At 42.4% G+C, this 24902-nt stretch overlaps 1 protein-coding gene across 2 annotated transcripts in view; it reads left to right on the top strand.

Moving 5' to 3' along the window:
• FAM107A (family with sequence similarity 107 member A) overlaps nucleotides 1–19460 on the top strand; it is a 46088-nt gene extending 26628 nt beyond the window's left edge. For both annotated transcript variants that reach the window (XM_083356098.1, XM_083356097.1), the window contains exons 2-4: nucleotides 3489–3663; nucleotides 15552–15708; nucleotides 17636–19460. In XM_083356098.1, the coding sequence (XP_083212224.1) occupies nucleotides 3494–3663; nucleotides 15552–15708; nucleotides 17636–17734 (426 nt within the window). In that variant the 5' untranslated portion in view covers nucleotides 3489–3493 and the 3' untranslated portion in view covers nucleotides 17735–19460. The remainder of the gene's footprint in view (nucleotides 1–3488; nucleotides 3664–15551; nucleotides 15709–17635) is intronic.
• Nucleotides 19461–24902: the final 5442 nt, after the last annotated feature.

The following is a 24902-nucleotide window of genomic DNA, read 5'->3' as shown; positions in this document are numbered from 1 at the left end:
AACTGTGAGGGCTGTCACTGAGTTACAGTCCTTCCCTAATTACAGGTAGTCCTCAACTTGCAGCAGTTTGTTTAGCGACCGTTTGAAGTTACAATGGCACTTTAAAAAAGTAATTTATGACTGTTTTTCATACTTACGACCACTGCAGTGGTCATGTGATCAAAATTTGGACGCTTGGCAAATAGTTCATATTTATGACAGTTGCCGTGTCCTGGAGTCACCTTTTGCAACCTTCTGACAAGCAAAGTCAAGGGGAAGCCAGATTCATTTAACAACCTTGTTACTAACTTAACAACTGCTGTGAGTCACATAACCACTGTGGCAAGCAAGGTCGTAGAATGGGGCAAAACTCACTTAACAAATGTCTTGCTTAACAACAGAAATTTTGGGCTCAAATGTGGTCATAAGTCAAGGACTACCTGTATACCGCCTCACTTGCTGTCCACATATTTGAGGGAGACAACCCCCCCACACACACAAGAAGATATGTTTTTCTGCTGTCTGTGCCTGAATCCTTTTTCTTCTTGAAGAATGGTGCAATGACCACAATTACCCAGAAGTGAGATTGATGTGAGTCATGTTATGTAAAGCTGCAAAGGCATATCTGTTGGACATATGGCCCTCTACACCAGTTTTGTTACATGTCTGATCCAATAAAGGGATCTCACTTTTTTTTCATCAAGAAGACACGGATGGCTGAACAGCACTTTTCCATTGTTGGAAAGTGAATACAGTGTACAGTCTGTCTCTAACGGTGGCACCCTCTCATGCAGATCCAAGGCCTCTGGAAGGCATCAGGTTGAGGTAGGCAGCATTTCATCATCTGCTTTTGCTATGAACTGTGGGTTCTTAATGCCACATACCACAATGATCATTTATTTGATATACTGTATATAAAATAAATGACATTCAGTTTCCCATCTGCCTTTGAAAGACTCTTTCGAAGATAGCAAAGTCCACATTTTGGACCATTGGTTTGAAAGAGGAGTCAAAGAGGCCATTTATGTCAAAACTGAACAGCCCTCTCTCAACAGGGTGGAGGGGGGGATACAGCACCATCTATCTCCAGTCTACAAGACAGTTCTTTCAGCAATTCCAAGAAGGCTCCACACCCATTTGCACTACTATCTGTGTCGACCCTGACGAGACAGATAAACCTCCAGGTGGCCTCAATGACTCTCTAAAAGAATGCAAATGACAATCTGTCTGCAAGGAGTATAAATCCTTCCTTTCCCTACCATCCAGTCAGAGCTGAAGAAGCTTCTTGGATAAGAAGCGGAACATCTTCAAAGAAAAACAAACAAGTCCAGTTGTGAAAAAGCATCTTTGGGACATTCAGTTTTGCTTTTCTTCACCTTTCTATTGACTTGAGCTTGGGTGTTACATAATCATATTAGTATAATGAATCTTGTCTCCTCCGTATTATCCTTGCAAACATCTTCTCCCATTCCTGTGCCCCAAATTCATGGTTTTTAAAATGTCAGGTATTGCAACATCTTGAAAATAACCCTCTGCCTGAAGAAGCAAATAAACACTTTCCTCAGGCAAACATTTCTAAATCTTAAATTGGTAACACACAGGACAACCTCCCTGCTTCTTGTGTTTTATTCATGGGCCTGTTTTTACTAGGCAAAATTCTGGTTTTAATCATTCTAAAACTAGGAACCCCAGTGCTGTTCCCAGGTATTTGCAGCACTAGGGATTTAATGCAAAATATTTGCAGCACAAGGGGTTTAATACAAACTTTTCTTCAGTCTTAGCGCTGTAACTCTCCAGGGGTTATATTAGTCTCAGCTACCCAACCCCTATAGTTTGTGGACTCCCAAACCATGTGGAACTTTCCAAGTTAACAGAAGTTGTCTGCATCATTTCAAAGCATAACAAGAAAATCTTTCTTGAAAAAGAAAAGGAGTGAGATAAGGACACTGTCCACGCACACCGTTAGCCATTTCCTTCGACAAAAATTGTAATAAAACCCACTCATACTTGGTGAAAGGAGTCACAAGACCCCTTATCCCTCCTGTGCTGCTTAATTGTAGCACTGAACTTTTCACCCCAATTATAGTGATGTAATCCATGGCGATTGGCTTTGCTTGAGTCTTTTTCCATTAGCCATCAGAGACCTGTCATTGTACCTTGCAGGAGGGAACCCCTGTAGTGCTATGAATTCAGTCACTGTCTTTTTACAAAAGAAAAAAAAAGAATGTCTTCTGTTTTTCTGTAATTTACTTAATGTGCCCTTCTCCCTTTCAGCTTCCTATTGGACTTTGGAGATGTTTGGTAAAAAGTATAACAAGTCCAGCAGTCAGGAAGGGAGAGGTAGAAGAGCATCATGGAAAGGGATCCAGTGCTGCTTTAGCTCTGTATTCCTTGAGTATGCCTCTGTGTGTGTGTGTGTGTGTGTGTGTGAGAGAGAGAGAGAGAGAGAGAGAGAGAGAGAGAGAGGAGTCCAGGAAGATCCATGTCCGCTTTCAACCATCGATTGGCTGAGCTACTGTCTTGCAGAGTCTGGTCCACCCCATGTGATTACTGATATGGGAAACATGGCAGACCGATGAACAAGGAGGACAGACAGTGAAGAGGGAGAGGAAACCACATGCCATTAAAAATGGTTTTGGGAGCTGTGAGCTTGATCACAGGTGTTTCAGATGAACTCTTGAAAAAGGAATATGCTTTTCAACATGCATCGGTCCAGAACATTTTTATTACTGGTTCTCGTTTGTTCAGTTTATGTATTAACACTCAGAGGAAAGATAGGCTTTAAATCTTATGACATAAATCTCATGTGTAAGACAAACAAGTAAACAGGTAAACATACCAATTATTGGTCATGCTGGTTGACAACTCTGTATGTCATTCTAACTTACGACAAGGTCATCAGGTTGTAGGAAGCTATTTTGATGAGCATCCAAACATTTATGAGCTACTCAGGATCTGCCTCAAGAAGACATTTGCAGTTAAATTTGGCTCTGAACTGACTAGGGATGGGGAGAATTTTGCTTAGCATACATTTGAAGGGATGCAAATCCAAACATGTTTTTTTTTGAACCAAAGAATTATAATTCAATTTAGAATTATTGTTATCATTCATTTCTGACTATTTACATGAAAGAGTTTAGGCAATATTGTGCTAAAATATTAACAAAAATTAGAAAGTGAAAGAAACTAATACTGATTGCCTCACCAAAACTCTAGTAGTAATAGTAGTAGTAGTAGTAGTGTCACTATACATCTACCATCTATATTAATCCAAAGCACAGGAGTTCACATGATATTTTACTTGATCTTCCAAGACTAAATAATTAAAAAATAGAATGTCTTGTAAGATTTCTAATGTAAATTGGTAACTTTGTTTAGAGATAGGAATCACCCAGATAAAAACTATGATTTTAAAATCTAAGGGCTTTGGGTTTGATTTATGCCTGATTTCTGAGATTTTTTCCCCCCAGTTATTGTAATGCGTTGTCTGATGTCTCTCCCTCTCCCAGCATCTATGTATTCAGACATGCAATCAGAGCGGCCTGACATTGGGAATATCATGACTCATCCTGATTATCTTGATGGAAATCCTGATCTTATCAAACCTAAAAAACTGCTCAATCCTGTAAGAGCCTCGAAAAGCCACCAAGAACTTCACCGAGAACTACTTATGAATCACAGAAGGTGAGCAGAGGGTTGGAGCCATAGGTTTCCTCAGGAGGGTTGGAGTGGGGGGTGTACTATGACATCTGTGGTTTTGTCTGTGACATTTTATGGCAAAGAATGTTGGACTTTGAAGAAGTGGTGTAGGAAGAAAAGTCTTCATCATGGTTCAGTCCAAGCCGGGGATAAACAACATGGCGACTGCTTTAGGAAGAAGGTTACAGTTTATTGCAAAGGAGAGCCAGACAGAAAGATGGTTCTAGCAGAAAAAGGACTGAGCACATGTAGAGAGTGGGTTTTTATACCCTTTGGAGCCTTTTGTTTGGAGTCATTTCCTGTTTCAGGCTTTGTATTTCCTGACCTGAGTCTGGGTGTGCCTTTCTGGTATTCTTGATGGTGGTGGGTTAATCCTATTATGTCCCAAGGTCATATCCCGCTTTCCTGGGGCTGGGGTATGTAAGTTTAAGTTTTAAGTTTAAGTTTATTATATTTGTATACCGCCCTTCTCCCTTTTAGGTGTCTTTGTCTTCCTAAGCTTCCAGCTCCAACCTTCCTGATGGTTTACATCTGCATTTCTATAGAAATGGTTTCTGCCTGGGGGAAGGAGACCTGGGACTATTAAGAAAACTGGCCATGCTTTCCTGGTTCTTCAATATCTTTTTAGGAGCTGACTTTCCATAGTGGGATAGAATATTGACATTTTTATCAATAATTTGATGTTGGAGATAACTTCCTGAGTATACTGGGGGAGCCAAAAGAAATAAACCCAATGCATCATAGAACAAGTCAACCTCAAATTTTCACTTGAGACTCCAATGTCCAGGCTCAGATTATGATACTTTGAAGAAAATAACTGGCAGCAAACAGAACACAAATACTTTGTTTGACCAAATGTGATTAGACACACAAGTAATTTGACTCTAATGCAGAAGCTCTCAGTGTATGTGCAAAGCAACAGAATAATCATAATAGTACCAATAAGTGGGGGGGGGAGTAAAGAAGATAATAAGGATAGATAATAATACTATGGTCATACTACATGAGTAAATACACATATGCATTAGATGGCACTATGAGAATTAAGTGTTCAGCAAAGTGATGACACAAGGGAAAACAACTGTCCCAGTGTCTAGTTATTTTCTCCTGCAATGCCCTCCTATAATGCCATCCCAATGGGAGGAATTGAAATAATTTATGTCTAGGATGTGAGAGGTTACAGTTCAGCAAAGTCAGATGGACTCAATTAAAGCAGTGACGGATACACTTTTGGAAGACCTGAAGGACCATATTGGTGATAGATTGTCCTGAAGAACATCCATCTACATGGTGTCTAAAAACTGATACTAAGCTGATGACACATATTTAATAGCCTAATGTGTAAGGTTTGAAACAAAAGAATCATAGGACTAGAAGGGACCTTCTAGTAGTCCAATCCCCCCTGCTCAAGGCAGGAGACTTGTACCATCCCGGTCAAATGGTTGTCCAGTCTATTTTGAAAACCTCCAGTGATGGAGGACCCACAACCCCAGGAGGCAAGCTATTCCTTTGTTTGATTGCTCTCACTGTCACAAAATTTCTCCTTACTTCTAGATTGTATCTCTCTTTGACAAGTTTCCACCCACTACTTCCTGTCCTGCCCTCTGGTGCTTTGGAAAATAAATCAATCCCGTCTTCTTTGTGACAGCCCCTCAAGTACTGAAACACAACTATCGTGTCCCCCCACACACAATCCTTTTCTTTGATAGGCTAGAGAAACTTAGATCCCTCAACTGTTCTTTATACAATTTAGCCTCCAGGCCCTTTTGTGAACCTCAAAAATTGGATTGAGAAAAGCATAATTCAGCTTAATCATGGAAAGGCAGAGGGTTTTTGTGCAAACACAGTATTTGTTGCAGTATAAGATGCAACATTTGTGCAAACTATATATTTGGATGATATTGTCTAGTTCCACATTGAACTTTGAAGAAGTTTTTTAAAAATTAAAAGTCATACATACTTTTTTAGTTCTGTTGGTCTTGGGAAAAAAGTTCTCATGATTCAGATAACATTTTGTCCTCCTTTGGTTTCCTGCAGCATCCAATAATACCAAAGATGAGCTGAGATTTCCCAAAGCCTCATAGAAAGGTACATACTGTATATCTGTAGATGAAAGGCAAATGATGGACTGATCAAGAGCTATCTAGATGAAAAGAGACAGAAGATCGGGCCAATATCCTCTTGGTTTCTCAGCCATATCCGCTAGCATTATTTGTTTTATTAAACACAAATTTCCTTTGCAAAAAGTAAACAGGTAAGAGATGGAGTGAGTCATTCAGACCTAATAAAGGAGACTGATGTGATGGGAGTTTGATTAAAAAATAAAATCTCAGAATGTTGACATTAGAAAGAGGGCCGCTGATCTATATCTTCTTAATAACACTTGTATATTAACAACAATTATTTTAACATTTACCACCTCTTCAAGAAGGCAGCTTACAGCATTTTGAAAGACAGGCATAAAAGTATACAAAATCTAGATACAACTTTGGGAAATAATGTGTGGAGCACCTCATGCACTATAAATACAGGCTGAAGGAATTTGGGCTATTCAGTCTGATGAAAAGAAGACTTAGGGGAGACATGATAGGACATGATGGCTGCCTGTCTCACAAAAAAGGTGACTCTGGGCAGCGTACAATATCTGAGCCCTTCTGTTTGTTTTACTGCTTACTTAACTTTACTATAATAATTAACAATACAACTGTTTGTTTGTTTGTTTGTTTGCCATATTTATAAGCCATCCACTTTTAACTAACCAACCGAACTGGTAAGCAGAATAAATCAAAAAGAGCATCAGTAAAAATTCGACAACATTTTAAGCTTTGCAGTATAAAATCCATAAATTAGCTCAATACTCAAAACCATGCTATAGTATGATATGTAAAACATCTGTATTAAAAGACAAAAATCCTACAGTAAGAAGGCTTGAATGCAATATTGAGCCTTCAGCCTCCTCTTGAATTCAGCCAGGAAGGGATTAGACTGCACTTTGCAAGAAATGAACTCTATAAATGGCGGAGGTGCTGGGCTGAGCTCCGTGGAGCGTCTCCAGTTTTGGCGTCCTTACCGGTCCTTTGGGGTTCCTCCGAGCCCGCGGAGATGTTTTTCCTCTTTGTCGTGGCTCGGAGAGTTGATTGAACCGAGAGAGAAGGAGAGTCGGCATGCAGTTGGAGTTGCAGCCCTCCATTTTCCAACTAAGCTTCGGTGTCTTCATCTCGGAGGCCCTGGTGGAGCTGGGAGGAGCCGCGGCTTGGAGGGCTCCGAATGGTGGATCCTCGGGGCCGATAGAGCCGCGGCCTAGAGTGGCCTCCGATTTTCCTGTTTGCTTAGTAATGGAGGTTGACTCGGCCTCAGAATAGAATGGTGGAGTGATCGACTGCGAGCGGAATGGGGAGCGTTTTGCTGGCTCGTGGCCCCTGTGCGGTCTGTGGAGGTCTGTTTGAAGTCACTCTTGTTTGCTCTCGACCGAGGAGGCCTGCGGCTGGCATGGGACTGCCTGACTTCTGGTGCCGTGTGTGGCTGGCTGGGCGACGGGCTTTTTGCCTCCAGCTTTCAGCCCCCTGCATCGGGGTCCATCGATCTGCTATCCTGCGTCTCCTGCTCTCCCCGCTTTGCGTTTCCCGCCTTGAGATGAACTCTGCTCTCCAACTTAACTATGGTTACCCTCAGGTTAATCCTGATAACTGCTGCTCTTCTTTTTCTCTCTCTATGGTCCCCACTGAAGCAAGAAGGTCTTGGACGAGCCTCTGTGAGAGGGCGGCTCGTATATGTTATCATCGATACCAACCAATTACCATCTGCTGCCTCCCTAGAGGTGAGAGATCTAGGGAGGTATGCCTTCTTGAGTTGGCAATTGTCCATCCCATCGTAGATCTGGGCCCTTCGTGAGAGGGAGGTGCCTGTTCTATCCTGGAGTCATCTGACTGGTACCCAGCTCAGTGGCAGGGAGCTGGTGAATTGGACACTTTTGACTTTTCAGCTTTCCAACTTTTGACTGATGGACTGCCTGACTGGACTCCCCCGGACTAATGGTTTTATCTTACTCCAGCACAGCCTTATTGGCGCTCAGGGGTGCCCCCCTCTCCTGGGTGCGACCCGCCTGTTTTTCCATCGTGCCTCTTGATGACGGACCCAATTATTGGGACCCCGAGAGATGGCTGGGCAGGGACAGGAGCCTCTCTCCCAAATTTAATAAGAGGCCCCTGGTGTGTTTTTTAGCTAAATGTTTTGAGGGGTTAGGGAGGGGGTGGGCTTATCGGCTCGGTTGGAAACTAGGGGGGTTCCACCAACCGTTTCTCAGACCAGGTCAGGGACTGATCGTGCCGTGGTAGGGGCTGGGCTGGGGGCTTATGGGGCCCCGGGGCGGGGTGTGGGATTATCTATTCCCACGGCGGTTGGGAATGGCCGCAGGTGTAGGAACAGAGGGCCACATCAATACCTGGGGGTGCGTCCCCGCTGTCTTCAAGCGGTGATGCGCTCCGACCCTCTGATTTCAGCACGTGGTACAGGGAGCGAGGATGAGCAGCCACCTGAGCTCAGGCTCGTGTATTTCAATGCCAGGTCCGTAATGAATAAAGCACCTCTCATTCGCGATCTGATTGAGGAGGAGCATGCGGACCTGGCTTGCATTACGGAGACCTGGTTGGGCCCAGAGGGCGGGGTCCCCCTGGTTGATCTTAGCCCATCAGGTTTCCGGGTGCTGCACCAGCCTAGGGCTCAGGGTAGGGGCGGTGGAGTGGCAGTTGTGAGGGAGACCTTATGTCCGCGGGAGGCCACCATAGTCCAGATAGCCGGGTGTGAGTCCCTCCTCCTGAGATGTGGTCCCAGAGCTCAGTTGGGCTTGCTGCTGGTGTATATTTCACCTAGACACGTGGCAGCAGCCCTGCCTGAGCTTCTCGATATCCTTTCAGAGTTGGTGGTTGAGTTCCCCAAACTTATAGTTTTGGGTGACTTCAACCTACCATCCCTGGGGGGATCATCTGAGTTAGCTCGGGAGTTCATGGCTTACATGACGGCCATGGACCTGAAGCAGGTTATTCTGGGCCCAACTCACGGGGGGGGTCACACGCTCGATCTGGTTTTTCTATCCGGACGGTGGTTAGATGATCTTGGGGGGGTTCCCCAATTAATTCACCCCTGTCATGGACCGATCATCATCTCCTGCGGATGGTCTTCCGTTTTGCCACTCCCTGTCGTGGGGTTGCTGAGCCAACAAGATGGTTCCGCCCTAGGTGCCTTATGGACCCTGAGCGGTTCCAAACGGCGCTTGGGCCCCCACCTGCCTCCTTTGCTCACAGCTCGGTCGATGCCCTAGTGGAAGCCTGGGAAAGGGCAGCCACAGGGGCACTCGACCAAGTTGTACCCATGCGGCCCTTGACCCGACGCAGATCCCAACGGGCCCCATGGTTCTCCATGGAGCTCCGCGAGATGAAGCGTCGGAGACGGGGCCTAGAGAGCTGTTGGAGGTCCAGCCGATCCGAATCCGACCGGTTACGACTAAGGTCGTTTACGAGAACTTATCTCGCAGCATTGAGGGTGGCTAGGTCTAACCACTTTGCCACCCTCATTGCGTCCGCAGATAATCGCCCGGCCGCCCTGTTTAGGGTGACTCGCTCTATCCTTAATCAGGAGGTGAGGGAGGAACCCTTGCAGGGTCGAGCCGAGGAGTTTAGTCGATTTCTGTCGGACAAAATCGCTCGGATCCGGACCGGTTTGGACTCCGACTGGGCAGAGTCTGACGAAGAGGATACGGGCGGTCTTGTCGATTTAATCTGCTAAGAGTTAGATCCTGTGACCCCTGAAGAAGTGGACAAGATCATGGGGAAGCTGAGCTCCACCACGTGTTTGTTGGACCCGTGCCCCTCCTGGCTGACTTATGCAGCCCGGGATGGGACACGAGGCTGGCTCCAGGCAGTGATTACTGCTTCTTTGAGTCAGGGTAGTTTTCCCGCCGCCTTGAAGGAGGCGGTGGTGAGACCCCTCCTCAAGAAGCCTGCCTTGGACCCAGCAATTTTAAACAACTATTGTCCGGTCTCCAACCTTCGCTTTTTGGCGAAGGTTGTTGAGAGCGTGGTGGCGCATCAGCTCCCTTTGTTCTTGGAGGAAGCTGACTACCTAGACCCGTACCAATCGGGTTTCAGGCCCGGGTACAGCACGGAGACGGCATTGGTCGCACTGGTGAATGATCTCTGGCGGGCTCGGGACAGGGGTTGTTCCTCTGTCCTAGTCCTTTTAGACCTCTCAGCGGCTTTTGATACCATCGACCATGGTATCCTGCTGCGACGTCTCAGGGGGTTAGGAGTGGGAGGCACAGTTCTCCAGTGGTTCTCCTCTTACCTCCTGGGACGTTCGCAGTCGTCGTTAGCAGGGGGGCAGAGATCGACCCTGAGACCTCTCATTTGTGGAGTTCCTCAGGGATCGGTTCTCTCGCCTCTCCTGTTCAACATCTATATGAAGCCGCTGGGTGAGATCATTCGTGGTTTTGGAGTTGGGTATCACCAATATGCTGATGATACCCAGCTTTTTATTTCGACCCCAAACCACCCCAGTGATGCCCTCGACGTGATGTCCCGTTGCCTGGAGGCGGTCCGGGTCTGGATGGGGAGGAACAGGCTTCGACTCAACCCTGACAAGACTGAGTGGCTGTTCGTGCCAGCATCCCTGGAAATTCTGATTATTCCATCATTGGCCATGGGGGGTGAGCTATTACCCCCCGTAGATAGGGCCCGCAACTTGGGGGTCCTTCTAGACTCACAGCTCTCTTTGGAAGAGCATATTGGAGCTGTGACTAGGGGGGCCTTTGCCCAGGTTCGCCTGGTGCGCCAGTTGCGGCCCTATCTAGACCAGGATGCCTTGCGCACAGTCACTCATGCATTCGTGACCTCTCGTCTAGACTACTGTAATGCTCTCTACATGGGGCTGCCCTTGAGGTCCACCCGGAGACTCCAGCTGGTGCAGAATGCAGCCACGCGAGTCGTCTTGGGAGTTTCCCGATACTCCCATGTTACACCTCTGCTCCGCGAGCTGCATTGGCTACCGGTTGCTCTCCGGGTGAGGTTCAAGGTGTTAGTTATGACGTACAAAGCCCTTCATGGCATGGGTCCGAATTACCTACGGCAACACCTGCGACCGGCGTCAACTTCCCTCCGTCCAGTGCGCTCCCACAGAGAGGGCCTCCTCAGGGTGCCGCCGATCAAAGAATGCCGATTGGTGCCCCCCAGGGGGAGAGCGTTCTCTGTGGGCGCGCCAGACCTCTGGAACCGCTTACCGGTTGAGCTCTGGACGGCCCCCGACCTTCGCTCCTTCTGGCGCGATCTTAAAACATTCTTTTTCGAACAAGCTGGCCTGGTCTGACGGGATGGGGTTGGGTTTTTAAAATTAGTTTTTAACTTAATATGTATTGATTTTATGGGCATGATGTTTAATGGTTTTTTAATGGTTTTTTAATTTTTGTATTTGATTTTTATTGTGTATTTCCCTGTTCACCGCCCTGAGTCCTTCGGGAGAAGGGCGGTATAGAAATCAAATTATTAAATTAAATTAAATTATAAAGCAGGTGCTCCATAAGAAAGTTCTTGGCCTATTTAGTTCCACTAGGGCCAGGGGTAGGCAACCTCGGCTCTTTTATGACTCATGGACTTCAACTCCCAGAATTCCTGAGTCAGCCGACTCAGGAATTCTGGGAGTTGAAGTCCATGAGTCATAAAAGAGCCGAGGTTGCCTACCCCTGCACTAGGCTCCCTGCAGGTTACATATGACCCACAAGAAATTGTCCTTTGAGAATAATAGGTTGATATTTTCAAGAAAATTCAGCTAGTTTGTTACAGCTCCTTGTGCATTGAAGGGACATTGTAATTGGGAAGATTAGAGAAGGGATTTCAGAACTCTGTCCTGCATGTGCCTAGATTGATCTAAAAGAGGTTTAAAAAAAGTGTTGACAGTGGAATTATAAGTAGGATCCCTCTTTGGCTATCCACCAGATCATCAAGCACTGAGCTTGAGAAGACAGAAAGAGTTAACCCAGCAGCTGATAGTGAATTGTACCACTTAGGACACAACACAAAGAGATACAGTTTGTCTTAGTTGTCCAGTTTGCAAGACTGACCCCTCAGAATACGGAAACCAGTTAAGAAGACCAATTTTTTCATCTGACCCACATGACTAAAGCCAGCAGTGGGAAAGCCCATTAAGCACTGTACTTCTAGCAAATGCAATAGTGAAGGTTGAGATCTTCTCTGGTGGAAACCACACCAGAACCTCTGATGCTAAATTCCAGTATAAGATTGTTGGTTAAATTACTCCCCCTGCTGGAAAAAAGGAACAAAAGAGGAGTCTGTTTCTTTTAATTAATTCTAAGAAACGTTATATGTTTTTGAAACCTAAGTACTTTCTTTTTTGCCTGGGATTTTCTGGCGCTTTTGCAGGTTGTATTTATACATAAACATCCAGGAGGTTATGCATTTGCTTGAAATGGAAACAAGGAAACTCCACCTTGCCAAGTTTTCACTCTTTCACATGAAGAAGTGCTCAGACCTTTAGCGACCTTATTTCAAAATATCAGTTTATTAGAAATGCTTAGGTGCTATACTTTACATGAAATTTTAGCCAAGCTGCAGTATAAAAACAAATAATACAACTGAGATTACAGCTCCTGTAAAGCAATAGACCCAAACATTAATCAAGATTAATAACAATTCAGTCAGAGGATGATGTAACAATTTGTTAAGCATGGATTGTGTTTTTGGAAATAGCACAAATTGTGTTTTGGGCATGTGCAGTATTGCTTCAAAGTAGTTTGCTGGAATCCATAGTCTAATACAGTGTTTCTCAGCCTTGGCAACTTTTAAGATGTGCAGACTTCAGCTCTCAGAATTCTTCAACCATCTGGGGAATTCTGGGAGCACACATTTTAAAGTTGCCAGGGTTGAGAAACATTGTTCTAATGTAACATGATCATAAGAGAGTCCAAGGATCAAGCATAACTGCCTAAACCAGACATGTCAAACTCCCAGTGTCACGTGACATTGCACAACGTATCAGGACAGTTTTGGCATTGCCGGCAATGGGGTGGGCGCACTTTCATGACTTGTGGACTTCAACTCCCAGAATTCCTCAGCCAGGCATGCTGGCTGAGGAATTCTGGGAGTTGAAGTCCACATGTCATAAAAGGGCCAAGTTTGAAGACCCCTGCCCTAATCCAAAGCAAAATCAGATAGAAGGTTTCAGGTGAAGAAAGCAGTAGCACAATCTAGGCCAGGGGTGTCAAACTGCCGGCCGATGGGCCGGACATGTCATGCAGAAGCTGCACCCACCCCACTGCCAGCAACACTGTCCTGATAACGTTGGGCGACGTCAAGTGATGTCGCTAGTTTGACATATCTGATCTAGGCAGTGATTTCTAATGGTCTTTTTGTAGGGTCAGGCAGCAAGTGGCAGTTAGTACAAATTTCATTTTATTGCCATGTATCTTTTACTAGAGCTTTGCCACTTGTTCAAAACTTCCAAGATTTTTCTTTAAAAGGTTCTGCTGTTTGAAAAAATTTGAAAAACCCTGTTGCACATTATGTGAATTTGCAGAAGATTTAATATCTTTAAGGAAGGAAAAGGATGAGAGCAAATCTTTAATTATCACTGGATCAGGCAGTATTATCCATTCTATACCTTAATCAAACTGGTGGGCCACTATGCGTTTTTATTTATCTGTGTTTAGTTTCATATTGTACTTTGTTTTGCTTTTAAGGAGAAAATGAGATTTAATAAAAGTAACATGTTAATATACAAATTCACATTTTCTTCTAGCCCTCTGATACCAATTTCCATGATGCTCTTTGCAATTAATTATCAAGCTTAAATGGGGAAAAAGTGTCTGGAGACATTTAGAAATTCAGATTTCTTCTACTCCACCATAAGTGGATGGAAAAATGGTTAAATGAAACAGGAAGATGAAAAGAAATGCTCTGTTGATAAGACATCCTGAGTAAACTTTGTGTTCTCCAGAAGTTTGTTATTTTATCCTAGGAGTTTTTCATGTGTGTCCTTTGACTTTACACATTCTGATATTTGTTTTCCTGGAAGTTCCATTGAACCTCAACTTTCACATTGGATTCTGCTGTCAACTCTTAGAAACATAGATGATTTTTCTCTACACATAGATAAACTTACTACAGATAGACAAACTTTCTCTAGAATGACCTGCCCTCAACTTGGCCTATTCAGAACTTTCAGTTCTACATTCATTGCTGTGTAATTCCTCCATTTTGCTCCTGCATCTTTTCATAATCTGTCCAAATTATGATTATCTGACCCTGGTTATTTGTTTCTCAAGTGAGAACTCTGGATTGATTTGGAAAAACAGTTCAGTTGTCTTTTGAAAAAGTACTTTTGAGACAACTATGACCTGAATGACTGAGAATCACCACAGACATTGATTCATTTGTTTGTGTTCTTGAATATCTATGGCACTCTCATGGATTTACAGCCCTATATCTGAATAATTTCCAAGGGCTTCATGGCTACTCTACTTCATTGTCAATTCTAAGGCTAGTTGTTGTATTTGTCATTTCTTGGGTCTTCTTTATAGTCAATTGTTTATGTCCTTCTGTTCACTTCCTTTTTTACTTTTTGCCTGGAGTATCATCAAAAATTGACCTGACATGGGTGACATGGAGCATGACACCAAAAAAGAGGATGTAGACAGAGTATTGAGCTTTTCCACCTTCATGCTCCTCATATTCCACATTCCCACCATAATTCTATTGTTGCAGCTTCCGATTTTTTTACTGGCATTACCAACCATCTGGAAAGCTTTTATTTAGCAGTGTCATTAGCATTCTGAAAGATCCTCAGTAGAATGTTGAGCGGCACCCAACTTGAGAGGCCTATATCAACATTTACTACATTTGGTTTTCTCAGTCAAATGGTTTCCCATGCCTTCTCTTATGCAGTATGAAATGATGCCTTTGTGGTTGTCACTAAAATGATCACCCATCTCCAGCATCTGTTTGTTTTAGCTGAGCACCTGGGGTGTGAAGTATGAACTCTTGGCATACAGTTGCAAGAAAAAGTATTTGGGATTACGTGGAGTTTTGCATGAATTGGCCATAAAATGTGCTCTAAACGTCATGTAAGTCACAATAATAGAAAAACATAGTCTGCTTAAATAATACTACACAAACATTAGCTGTTGTCATGTTTTAATTGAACATAAGATGGAAACATTCACAGTGCAGGGTGGAAAAAGTATGTGAACCTTTGGACTTAATAACTGGTTGACCCTCCTTTGGCAGCAATAACCTCAACCAAACGTTTCCTGTAGTTGCAGATGAGACCTGCACAATGATCTGGAGTCATTTTCGACCACTCCTCTTCACAAAACTGTTTCAGTGTAGCAATATTCTTGGGATGTCTGGTGTGAATCGCTCTCTTAAGGTCATGCCACAGCATTTCAATCGGGTTGAGGTCAGGACTCTGACTGGGCCACTCCAGAAGGCGTATTCTGTTCTGTTGAAGCCATTGTTTTGTTGAATTACTTGTATGCTTTGGGTCATTGTCCTGTTGCATCACCCATCCTCTGCGGAGCTTCAGTTGGCGGGCAGATGGCCAATTCATGCAAAACTCCACGTAATCCCAAAGGGTTCACATACTTTTTCTTGCAACTGTACATTCCCACTGCAGTTTGCTTATTTCTCCAAGGAGCATCTCTCCATCACGAGACAGCATGACAGCATGGGATGGGTTAGGGACAGAAACCTATCTAGAAAGTCAGTTAAATGTATTGGGACGATCACCTTCCTAGGTTACTTTACTGCAGTATTTATCTTTTTGGCATTCAAGTTCCATCTCAGTCTTTCACTGTCTGCCTTACCTTTTAGAGGATTGGGAGTTGAGAGTAAACCCGAACTGCAAAGAGTCCTGGAACATCGTCGACGAAACCAGCTGTTGAGACAAAGGAAAGAAGAAGAAGAGGCAAAGAAATTAAAATCTCCATTTGAACAGGAGCTGTTGAAAAGACAACAGAAGCTTGATCAGGTAGAAATAATTGTGGATTCTACTATGTTAAGCTCTTTTAAAAGACCCAGAGATTTTTTCCAACATACACAAAACTGACATTTTTGAGGGAGGATTCTCATTAATATATTAATATTGGTACCTGCATTCAAGTCTGAGAGAGCAGCAATATAAAATTTATCTGATCTCCCATGGAAAATTGTTAAAAGGAAGGAATATTGTCTATTCAGAGCAGGCAGTGCAACAGCCTGTGACCGACAATGTCAGTCACTTCCATTTGATGCAGAGAGAGGCTTTGGGCATCAGGGACTTGTGTGAGTCTTCACTTCATTACATTACAGTAGAAGACAAAGCATCAAAACAGGCCACAGTAAAGGCTCTTCAGAACTTGGGAACTACAAAACCAGAGAGATGATATGTCAGAATAAAGTTTCTCTTTCAATGGCCAAAAAGCATGAAATTAAGCTCCTATGCGTTTCCACATACTACATTCTTTGTCTGAGCTTCTCTTTGGCCTTAAACAGGCCGGGCTTCAAATTTCAGTTCCTTTCAAGCAACAACAGTGGCCATTCTGGGGTTGCGTAACCCACAAGACCATTAACCTGTCACAAAACAAACCAACTGTAACTCTATCAGATGCCCCCATAATAGGGTTTTCTTCCCTCTGCCCTTATTTTCAGTGTTTACAGTAATTTGTAACATTTTTTTAAACAAAACATTTAACAATGTATTTAAATTTTAGTTGGTTAAAACGAAATCTGCCCAGATAGGAAGATAGAGAGAGACCATTTGGTAATTTGGTGGTTAAGACACCAGGCTAGAAAGGGAGGGACTATAAGTTCTAGTCCCACCTTAGCCATAAAGCCGACTGGGTGACTTTGGGCCAATCACCAGAAGATTGTGAATTCTAGTTCCATCTTAGCCATGAAAGCCAGCTGGGTGAGTTTGAGCCAGTCATTTTTTTCTCAACCCAATACCTCACATGTTGTTATTGTGTGGAATATAGGAAGAAGAAAGTATGCTGTATATCTTCACGATCTTGAGTTATTTGTAAAAATAATGAAGGTAGGATACAGAGAGAGAGAGAGATGGAGAGATGATGGTAGTTAGATAGATAGACACACAGATATATGAGAGAAAGATGATAGAGAAAGAGATGAGGGAGAGATGATAGGTAGGTAGGTAGGTAGGTAGGTAGGTAGGGATAGATAGATAGATAGATAGATAGATAGATAGATAGATAGATAGATAGATAGATACTGTAGATAGATAGATAGAGTGAGAGATGATATATAGAAAGAGAGACAGACAATAAGACAGATAGATAGATGATAGATTATATCTTTGACTAGGAGCCATAGAAGAGATTGCTGAGAAAAAAGGAAAGAAAGAAGCAACATTTCCCAATGCAGCAAACCCAAATTAATTTAATTTAATATATATGTCTGGGGGGAAAAGAATTAAACACTAGGAAAGAATTGAGTTTTTTAAAGAAAAAGATTTAAACATGCACAGGTACCTGAGGTTTGCTTATTACTGAATCTTATTACTGAGTACAATTAGAGACAAATTTTGAACTGTGACATCCATTTTCCAGCAATTACTGCTTCAAGAAAACAGAAGTGACCTTAAGGCATCGATTGGACTGAAAATGAAAGCTGATGGTTGATCAGCTCTTAATTGCCTGATACAGGGCTGAGAATTCAAATAACCCTTTAGGTTCTAAACTGTGATTAACAAAAACAAATGTTGGTTCGGTGGCCGGATGCAGGTGGTAACATTTAAGGCCAACTGCCTACAGCCTCACTGGGTGACACATCACATAGCCTATTATCCCTTAAAAGTTTTGCCTGGTCTGTCATTTCCTAAAACTCATAGAAGTTGCTTGGATTATAAAAATTTACAAAAAAAATTCACCTGTTTATTCCTTCTGCCTTTTTCTAATCAGTTGGAAAGGGAAGATGAGAAGCAAGAAGAGAACGCACCAGAATTTATTAAAGTCAAAGAAAATCTGAGGAGAACATCTACGCTAACAGGGGCAGAGTAAAGCATCAGCTAAGACCAAAAGATTGTTTGCTTTGAATACCTATATGCTGACATTTTGGTAAACAGTGGATATTCAGAGTTTTGCCTTGGGGGGCTACTTACTGTACATTAATGCTTGCTCCAGTTAAAAAAAATGATTGGGGCATTTTCACATCTGGGAAAAGAAGAACATCCAAACAATGTGGCTTTTTGTTCACAGAGGTTCTCAGATGAGAAAGAGATAGGGAAGGTAACAGAGACCTCACCTTCCTTTCAAGTATTGAGATCATGTGGTGCCCTTTCCCATCACTAACCCTTTGAGATTCAGCAGGACAGCCGCATGTGTGGAGTGGGAGATGTTGTCTGAAGACAGATTGCTAAACATTTGGGATTCAGATGTTCATATAGCAGAGCAGTTCCATTGCTGGTATTGAAATCGTCAGGTTAGCTAAATTAATGCTTGAGGGAGCAAGTTGGGAAACTTAAAAAAGATGGTAAAAAAGAGAAGTCACAATCAATAAGGAAAATACTAACTAAAATTTAGAGCACATCGACCAATGCTGGCATCTTAGATCAACAATATCCAGTAAATATGTGTGTGTTTCTTCGTTATTGGGATTTAGCAGACATGAAATGATGTTTAAGATTCTTGTCACAAATCTACATCCATGATAATATAGTCAAGTTTACTATGACAAATAGACACTGCATTATTTTCCAAAGAGTGGGATTGTCCACCAGTGTTTCAGCATCTAATTCTGGGGTCCAGAATGAGAAAGAGAAATAAGATAAGATACTTTATGGAAAGGATCCTTAAGAGCTGCAGAAAAAGTAGGAGAAGGTGCAGTCCTCTGAATGTGTGTAAAAAGAAAAAAAAAGTATTAGAGCAACACAGAAAGCATACATCTCTGTATGTCTCAAAAAGCAAATGACAAATCCACAAAAAAGGATTTGCGAGAGGACAGCAAAGAATTTTAGGGAGAAAGTCAAAGAACAGTACCAGATGTAGGGTCTTCTGAATTTTGCACAAATATAACACATTAAACTAAGATTCTTTTTAAAAAATATATATATAATAAAATTGAAGATTATTTATAGATTATAGCTACATGAAGTCTACTCCTCCCAGGTACTCTTTCCTGTTTCTAAAATCCTGATTATGCTTACTATACAGATATTTACTATAATACAGACTGTTTTAGATAGCTTTTAAAATATATGACAACAGCAAGGCGAAAGGGTGAATTGCCAACCCCTCTTCAGCTCTGTTTTCTGGAGGTGGAGCCAGGAGTAGCCGACATGTCTATCCAAGGGAGGACCATTCATTTTTGGTTTTTCAGAAGGATAGCTGTGAGTCTTACACCAAAAACTAAAGACTTCTTAAAATTCTTTGTTATTCATTTATTATTCATTTAGTCTGGGACTGAAGATAAACATAACCAAAAGCCACAATAGTTTTTTTTCTTAGTTTCACAATTTATATTACAGATTATGGTCAGCTTTTCTGGTGGGGTGGACCCTCTGAGATGCAGATGACCACCAGGAAAGGACCAGCCAAAATAATACATAACAGATATTACCTATATGTATCATTTAGAACTCATATATGACTTGATTGTAACCACAGATTTGGGGGTGGGGGGGAAGCTTATTAATAAAGAGCAGTTGTATATTTTGTGGAGTCTATATACTGTGAATTAAAGCAGGCAACAACCAAATAAACTTAATTTCACTGTTAAAAATTAATAATAAAGTTGACACATTTCTGATTTTTTTTTTAAAAAAAGTTACACCTTCAGAGGTATCAAGAGGAACGAGTTTGTTTTCTCATGCCTTCCATGTTGCCTTTGAGATGCATGGAGATGTATTGGGACCGCAACATTACGCCAAAAAAACCTGGGAAACCTGTCATGGTAGGGTGTAAATATTGGAGCGCCATTTGTCAAATGGGATTATAGGGAGATGGATGCCAGAGAGAAGAAAACCAGCAGAACATAACAACAAGAAGAAGTTCCTGGATTTCCAAGTTGCCATATCAGAACTGCCAGTCTTGAAATCAGTTAAAACCTCACAGTCATGATGTGGCAGAGTTAGGCAAGGATTCTTGATTGGATATTGGAATGAAGCTGTATAAAAGAACACACAGCACTACGTCAGAATATTGCTGTGTTTTTCTCCTCCCGTTCTAGGGCACTTCAGGTCTAGTGCCTCATGGCCTTGAAACTCAGTGATTGCTTAACTATTGATTTAGCTGTCAAGTGTGCCCTGAGATTTGCTGGCTTTAGATTTTCCCCTCCTACCTGTCCTGAAGCTATTCTCTCTGTGTGTAAAACAGCCTTTAAATTGAGTGGATGAGTCCATGAATGATTTTCTTACACATATTTTTAATAAGCCACAATTAGGTTATTCACTCAGCAAATACTCTGCAAACACAATGGATAAATTTCTAACTTGCTAGGCCTACTGTATCTGGACTACTAAGAATAAGAACTTTAAAAGACAGCAAAAGCTGGTGTGTTTTCTATATTTCTCTGCTACTGTCTCACGATCCTTTGGATTTTTGCAAATATGGTAAATCTATGAATCGCACTGAGCCATAATACGGCCTTGGATTTTTAGCATAGCACAGGGGTCAGCAACCTGAAACAGTGAAAGAGCCACTTGGAACCGGTTCCCTCACAAAAGGAAAAACTGGGAGCCGCAAAAAATGTGTGCGCATGCACGTACATGCGCACATGCGCAGAACAGGGTTTGACTGAAGAGTGGAGCCAAGGCAAGATATGCACCTACCCTGCATATTTGAATTGATTGGTTGAACTTTTTTAGTCCCACTTTTTTGGGGGGGGACTGCACATGGCAGAGGACCAGGAGCCGCAGGAGCCGGCTGAAAGAGCCGCATGCGGCTCCTGAGCCGCAGGTTGCAGACCTGTGGCACAGCAGAGAGTCAAGCATCCAAAACCCATTTCCAGCATAAAGAGGACAAAAGCACAATGCTCTTTAAGTAACTGGAAGCAAGCACATTGAATTGGCTAGCCGCTAACTGGATGATATACGTATTTGGCTATTGGATCCCATCTTAAAGAATTCGGTATGTAAGCAGGAGTGCTTAGAGATATACAGATACACCAACATTCCTGCTATTGTGGGTAGTTTAGTATTTTGTAAATGTTTGGAAGAAGGAAGTAACATGAATTTTGCATTCTTCAGGGCAATGTTTCTCAACTTCAGTGAACTTAAGATGTGTGGACTTCAACTCCCAGAATTCCTCAGCCAGCATGCTGACTTGGGAATTCTGGGAGTTGGTTCATACATCTTAAACTCACCAAAGTTGAGAAACACTGTTTTAGGGCATTGCTTCCATAAAGGCTCATTGGCAGAACATCCACTTTTTATACATAAAACTCAACTTTCAATGTCTTTGAGGCAAGGCATCTATAACCAAATTGTTTCTCTGACTAAGCCACATCCCTGAATCTTCTGCTCAGCTCATGTCTGGGTGCTCAAAGAGGATCCTACGCACCAATCTCTTCCAACCTACTGTCTTTCCTATGTGTTAGATTAGGAGTCCCATCATCCAAAGCAACCATAGCTAAGTTAGTTGACATTAATAAGTAATGGTTGTTAATACCTTTTTCTGTGCAACAGACCCAATTACAGAAAAGAATTTCTGAGACGCACCCTAGGTGGCTAAAAGGGAAAGCTTATAAAATTTATCCTACTTCAGAAACTTCATCAGGGTAAAAATTATGGTAAGGAATTGTTTTTCTGAGTAGGCAGAGGTTTTTTTTTTTTGTAAATGCTCCCTGAGTGTACTGTAACTTCTTGTTAAATATAACCTGAAAGCTGAATGGACTTTTTCCTGGTTCCACACTAGATTATTTAACACTTGGGAGAAATGGTTTTGTCTTTTGTATTGCTGTTTCTTTCTACTTGACCCTGGACTCAAGCAGGCCATTCTGCTTCAAGCATATCTTCATGAAAGAGCAAAGGAGGTAGTGAACATCTACAACTAATCTACAACTAATCTTGTTTCTCAGGCTAGGTTTACACATAGCACTAACCAATGGTTCATGGTTGAACTTGCAGAAGAAACCACAATGGTTGGGATTATACAACTAAATGAAATGGCTGTGTCCATGCAATTTATTAAGCCAAATCAGTTTTGAAGACCTGGTGCTTTATTTGTACAATATGCTATACTTGATGATAAATAACTAAGGTTAGGTATTTTCTTTTGTGGCTTAGAATTTGAACTTAGTATGTTTAGTTAGTTAATGGATCGATTAATTATGAGAATCTGTAAAATAGGTTACTTCTGTAAGTTATACATAATGTCTTAATCAGCCACATGATGATTTGGTGGGATGTGTAACTCGAGTTTCAGAGCCCTGCAGTGTTATTAAGCAACAGAAGAACACTTATTTAAAATTGCATGGTTTCTCCACCTAGCACACCTTTGCCAGTTAGATGTCCTTCAGATAGGTTAACCTGCAGAACATCGACGCCCTTTCCTGATGTGCTGCTTCTTCATGGCAGGGGTTCCTGGGAAAGATGAGCACACTGGAAGTGTACACCGAAGTTGACTAAGAGAAATGTTGCAAGCAATGCAAGAAATAAAGGTTTTAATTAAACTATGCCAGCAGGCCTGGAAAATAACACAAGTGGTGAACAGATTGGAAAAGGTGAGTCTACATGCCAATAGCAAAGAAAGGAGACTTAATGGATTGTTATTGCAAGATATTGCAAAATATCTTTAATTTCAAATGCTAGCAAAATAATGGTTAGGATTCTCCTTGCCATAGTTTCTTGGCAACAATGCAAGAACTACCTTCTTCCAAAATTTACTTTTACTTCCTCATATAATTATAGTAGTTCAGTAGGGGCTACATTGTGGTTACAGCACAATGGATCATATACAGGTTGTTCAGCTAGTCATTGAAAGGCACAATAAATACACCATGCCTTGCTTTGTACATGGCTTTTGTCGACATTGGGCAAAAGATGCAATAAAAATCAAGGGTGCCTATTTCAATCACTTAAGGTTTGCAGATGATGTTGTTTTCTTCTCACAAGACCTGGAAGAGGTACAAAGAGACATGCAAGAGTTGCACAAAGCAGGAAAACCCCATTTGGTTTAAAAATAAACCTAAAAAAGAGCCAGGTGATGTTTAATAAATTCACTAAAGAAAGAAAAAAAAATATCTGGAGTTGAACTAGACCAGGGGTGTCAAACTCAATTTCATTGAGGGCCACATCAGCATTGTGGTTGCCCTCAGGGGGCCGGGTGGGTGTGGTCTGGGTGGGCGTGGCCTACTGGGTGGGCATGGCTAGAGTGCGTATGGCCTACTGGGTGGGCGTGGCCAGCTCTACATCGTTTGCATCAAGGGAGCCTATGGGGGCCTGGGCAGGAGTGGGACAGATCTGAGGGTCTCTGGCAGAAGGAGGATCTCTGGGCCAGGGCCAAGGCAGTGGGGGCCGTTCCCTCACTGTTTCCAGGATGGCTTCACAGGCCACATGAAATAACTTCGCGGGCCGGATCCGGCCCCCGGGCCTTGTGTTTGACATGTCTGAACTAGACAAAGTAAACCACTATATATACCTTGGCCAATGGCTCTCAATGGAAGGTGATACAATAAAGGAAACTGAACAGCGTGTTAAATGTGGTTGGCAGGCATTCAGCAAGCTAAGCATAATTTCCAAGAACAACCCCCTCTATGCCTGAAATGTTTTTGACCTGCTCTGACATATTTATTTTTATTTATTTTTATTTTTTATTTTTTTTATTACATTTATATCCCGCCCTTCTCCGAAGACTCAGGGCGGCTTACAAGTTTAGCAGTAGCCTTCATTCTATGTATATGCCTGCTTGTTAGGGCTTTCACACACACCCCAAGCGGCATTATTACAAAGTCAGCTTAATTGCCCCCAACAATCTGGGTCCTCATTTTACCTACCTCGGAAGGATGGAAGGCTGAGTCAACCTTGAGCCTGGTGGGACTCGAACCTGCACTAATTGCAGGCAGCTGGTGTTGCTTAAGGAGGCATTAGCCCACTGCTCCACCAAGGCTCTTTTATATTCCGGTGAAACATGGACACTAACCTCAAAATCAATACAAAAGCTACAAGTGGCTCAAAGATCCATGGAAAGTTACACGCTCGGCCTTACAAGACACAATAGAAAGACCTGCACATGGATTAGAGAACAAACAAAACTTTTCGATATCATCAAGAGAGTAGAAGAACTGAAACAAAAATGGGCTGGTCACATAGCAAGAAGAACTGAGGGCAGGTGGACCCGGGCAGTCACAGAATGGATCCCACTTGATAAAAAGCATCCATGAAAATCCTAAAACAAGATGGATTGATGACATCAGCAAGTATTGCTGGCCCAATTGGCAAAAGAAAGCTCAGGACCTCATTGATTGGAAACATGCAGAATAGGTCTTCATCCTGCAGTGGATAGACAATGGCTAAAATGAGTCTAATGATGAGTTCAGTAGAGTGTGTGGAAATCAGATTGATGATATTATTGTGAAAATGAAGTGGAGGAGCTCAATTAGAGCACTTGAAGGCTTGGGCAGGTGCTGACCAGGGCTTTTTTCGTCATAGAACGCTCAGAACGGAGTTCCGGCACCTTTTTTTGGATGGAACCTTGTAGGGTAGGCAAGGCGGATTGTATGACATGTGTGAGTTCCGGCACCTTTTTCTTTTACAAAAAAAGCACTGGTGCTGACTATGGAATAGATCATGAACTGCAAGCTCCAAGTTAAAGAAGAAGAAAGCCAACCAGTTTCTAAAGTATGATTTTGAGCATACACCAATCATTTTCAAAAAGAACATTCGGAATCACTTTTAAGCCCTGTATCTCACTAATAGACAACCAGTGGAATTGTGGAATTAATTTAAAGAAGTTGTTAAGGTTGAATGTGAAGAGAGACTATCAAAAAATGAAGAAAGAAAAGAAAGCAAACTGGATGTCAGGGGGGGGGAAACGGTGGAGGAAACCAAAACCAAGAAAGACAAAAATTTCAGAAAGGAATTTAGCAAAGAATATCAAAGAGCTGTAAGAAGAGACAAAAAGCAGTATTACCATAACATCTGTTACGACTTTGAAGATGGAAATAGACATGGAAAACAAGGTAAGTCTTTCAAAAGATCACTGAGCTCAGAAGGAAGTTCCAACTTTAAGT

This window comes from Vipera ursinii, assembly GCF_947247035.1.
Source record: "Vipera ursinii genome assembly, chromosome: 2".
Lineage (NCBI taxonomy): Eukaryota > Metazoa > Chordata > Lepidosauria > Squamata > Viperidae > Vipera > Vipera ursinii.
Note: the sequence above shows the minus strand (reverse complement) of the source record. Positions and strands in the feature narration are given on the sequence as shown.